The sequence below is a fragment of the Cynara cardunculus genome, assembly GCF_001531365.2.
Source record: "Cynara cardunculus var. scolymus isolate 2C chromosome LG 2, CcrdV1, whole genome shotgun sequence".
Taxonomy (NCBI): Eukaryota; Viridiplantae; Streptophyta; class Magnoliopsida; order Asterales; family Asteraceae; genus Cynara; species Cynara cardunculus.
In genome coordinates this window covers 62916550-62918802 of record NC_037529.1, presented here as the reverse complement: position 1 = coordinate 62918802, position 2253 = coordinate 62916550, and the positions used below count along the sequence as shown (strand labels likewise).

Below are 2253 nucleotides of genomic sequence, written 5' to 3'. Positions count from 1 at the left end.
GGTGACTTTTTAAAACCTTCACAGTGTTTTTGCTGTGAAGGTTCGACTTTTTTAAACCTTCACAGTGTTTTTGCTGTGAAGTTTACGTATAAAAATGTGGTCTCACGGGTCTCACGAAAACAGGCCGGTCTCACGTGAACCCAACCCTATATATATATATATATATATATATATATATATATATAGTAAGATAAAATCAATATAATTTGGTAGTTATAAAAAATGTTAACAATATCTTATAATCGTAATTATAGTCAACATGTAAATTAAATAACCAAAGGACATTTGGCCTAGCAGTATCGCAGTCCTTGACCTTTTAGAAGGTCAGGGGTTCAAAACTCATCATAGGTGAGGAGGGTGTGTGAGTTTATTTGTTGTATTTGTCGTATATAAATATTATATACTTAAAAAAAACATGTAAATTTACTTTATATTCGAATGGGAATATAATTATCTTGGGACAATAGAAGATAGAGAAAGAGAGGAGAAATTTGTGTGTAGGAGAGAGAAAGTGTATGTGTGTGTGAGTGAGAGAGATTGTGCTTTGAGCATTTAACATCTTCTTCTCTGGTTCTTTATTTATAGTGCATCTTTTTCATGCATTCACCTCCTCTCCATCATTAGTGGTGTTCAACATTTTCAATGAGTACCAGAAAAGACGGAGGTGAAGAAGAAGGGTGGCTGAATCTAAGGCTAGGACAAAATGAAGGAAGCTCTTGTGTGCGTTCAAGATCCACCTCCATGAAGGTGTATGCATGCAGCTTCTGCGGGAGAAAGCTCCACAGTCCACAAGCATTAGGAGGTCATCAAAATGCCCACAGAAGGGAGAGAGATTCAGCTAGAAGATACCCTGCATTCCATGTTAAACAATCGACGGACGTGGATTCCCACTTGCTTGCTCGCACACCAGGAACAGATGATGAAACAACTGTCGCAAGGTTTGCCGACAATGGAGCAGGATATGGAGTCGCTAGTGTGCAACTTTATGCTGCGGAGAGAGCGGTGGACTTGAAGTCGTCTGGAAGTTCCTATTCGTACCCAGAGCCATCTTCTGATCAGTTTGATCCAAATACGCTCGACTTGAATCTCAAACTGTGATCTGTCAGCACATATAGTTGAATTCTCCTATCATTGTACGGTTATGGTAACTCGTGAAGAAGACTGGTTTTTTCAGTAAATAGTATGTTCTACAATTAAACAACGTGCTATTCCAATCCAGGTTATGCATATAGTAGGTTTGTTGTTAGAAGAATGCTTTTATCATCCTTTTGTTGTTCATCAATTTATATATTGTATGTCGTTGGAGTCGATCGAGCATAAATTCACCTGTGACCCCATTTTCACATGGAGACATCGCCTAATGGTGCCGACCACCAAACCATTTATAACACCTGCATCTGCATCTCTTTCCTTCTAGATTACCAATATAATAGTTGATTCAATTTATGTACACCTCAGCAGATCAGCTTATGAGACTGCTCAATTTAACCGTATGATTTTCATCAACTATGGGATGCATAAGCTATATTGAAATCGTTAATTAAAGCTCATGGTCTTCTTGTAAAATTACTCTTGACAAACCATGCATGTGTGTATTCCTTTTATAAGTTATACTTTTACGTTCTTGCTTACCATCTATCAGTTTCCCTACTACGGTTTCATCCTCAAACATCTTTTGTTGTATATTATAATAGCTTGGTATTTCCACAAATAATTAATCCATGTTCATATTACACTTTATGTTTATCAACTTGTATTGTACATCTTATAGTATTTTTATTTCACTCTTTATACCTATCTCTCTCTCACTCTCTCTCTCTCACTCTCTCTCTCTCTCTCTCTCTCACACACACACATATATATATATATATATATATATATATATATATATACTCACTACCTCATATAACAATTATGAAAAAGTCTTAAAGACAAGTTATGAAGCGTAATGTACAACTATTTTTATGCAAGAAATTCAAAAAAGTATAAAATTACAACTAAGAAAACTAAGAAAGCATGATGTACAACTTACTAATACACCTCCACCAGCATCACCCAAACTGAAAGTCTCAGTTTTACTTTCTTCCTTCTAGCTTTCTTCGTCCCTCGTTTAGAGCTTTCTTCCTCTTAGTTAGTAAGTTTAACCTATTCTTCTACTATCAAACTCTTATGGATACTAATTTGTGCTTTCATTCTTTCACCTTAAATAAAAACGCATTAAACATGTTTCCATTCACATACCACTACTAGAAA

At 35.7% G+C, this 2253-nt stretch overlaps 1 protein-coding gene across 1 annotated transcript; it reads left to right on the top strand.

Moving 5' to 3' along the window:
* The first annotated feature begins 642 nt into the window (after positions 1-642).
* LOC112506272 (zinc finger protein 2-like) lies at positions 643-1098 on the top strand. The gene has a single exon (XM_025110285.1). It carries the CDS (start codon positions 643-645, stop codon positions 1096-1098), a length of 456 nt encoding a protein of 151 aa, XP_024966053.1.
* Positions 1099-2253: the final 1155 nt, after the last annotated feature.

What these genes read in the sequence shown, in the direction of transcription:
- LOC112506272 (XM_025110285.1), top strand. Translation starts at nt 643, where the DNA reads ATGAGTACCAGAAAAGACGGAGGTGAAGAAGAAGGGTGGCTGAATCTA.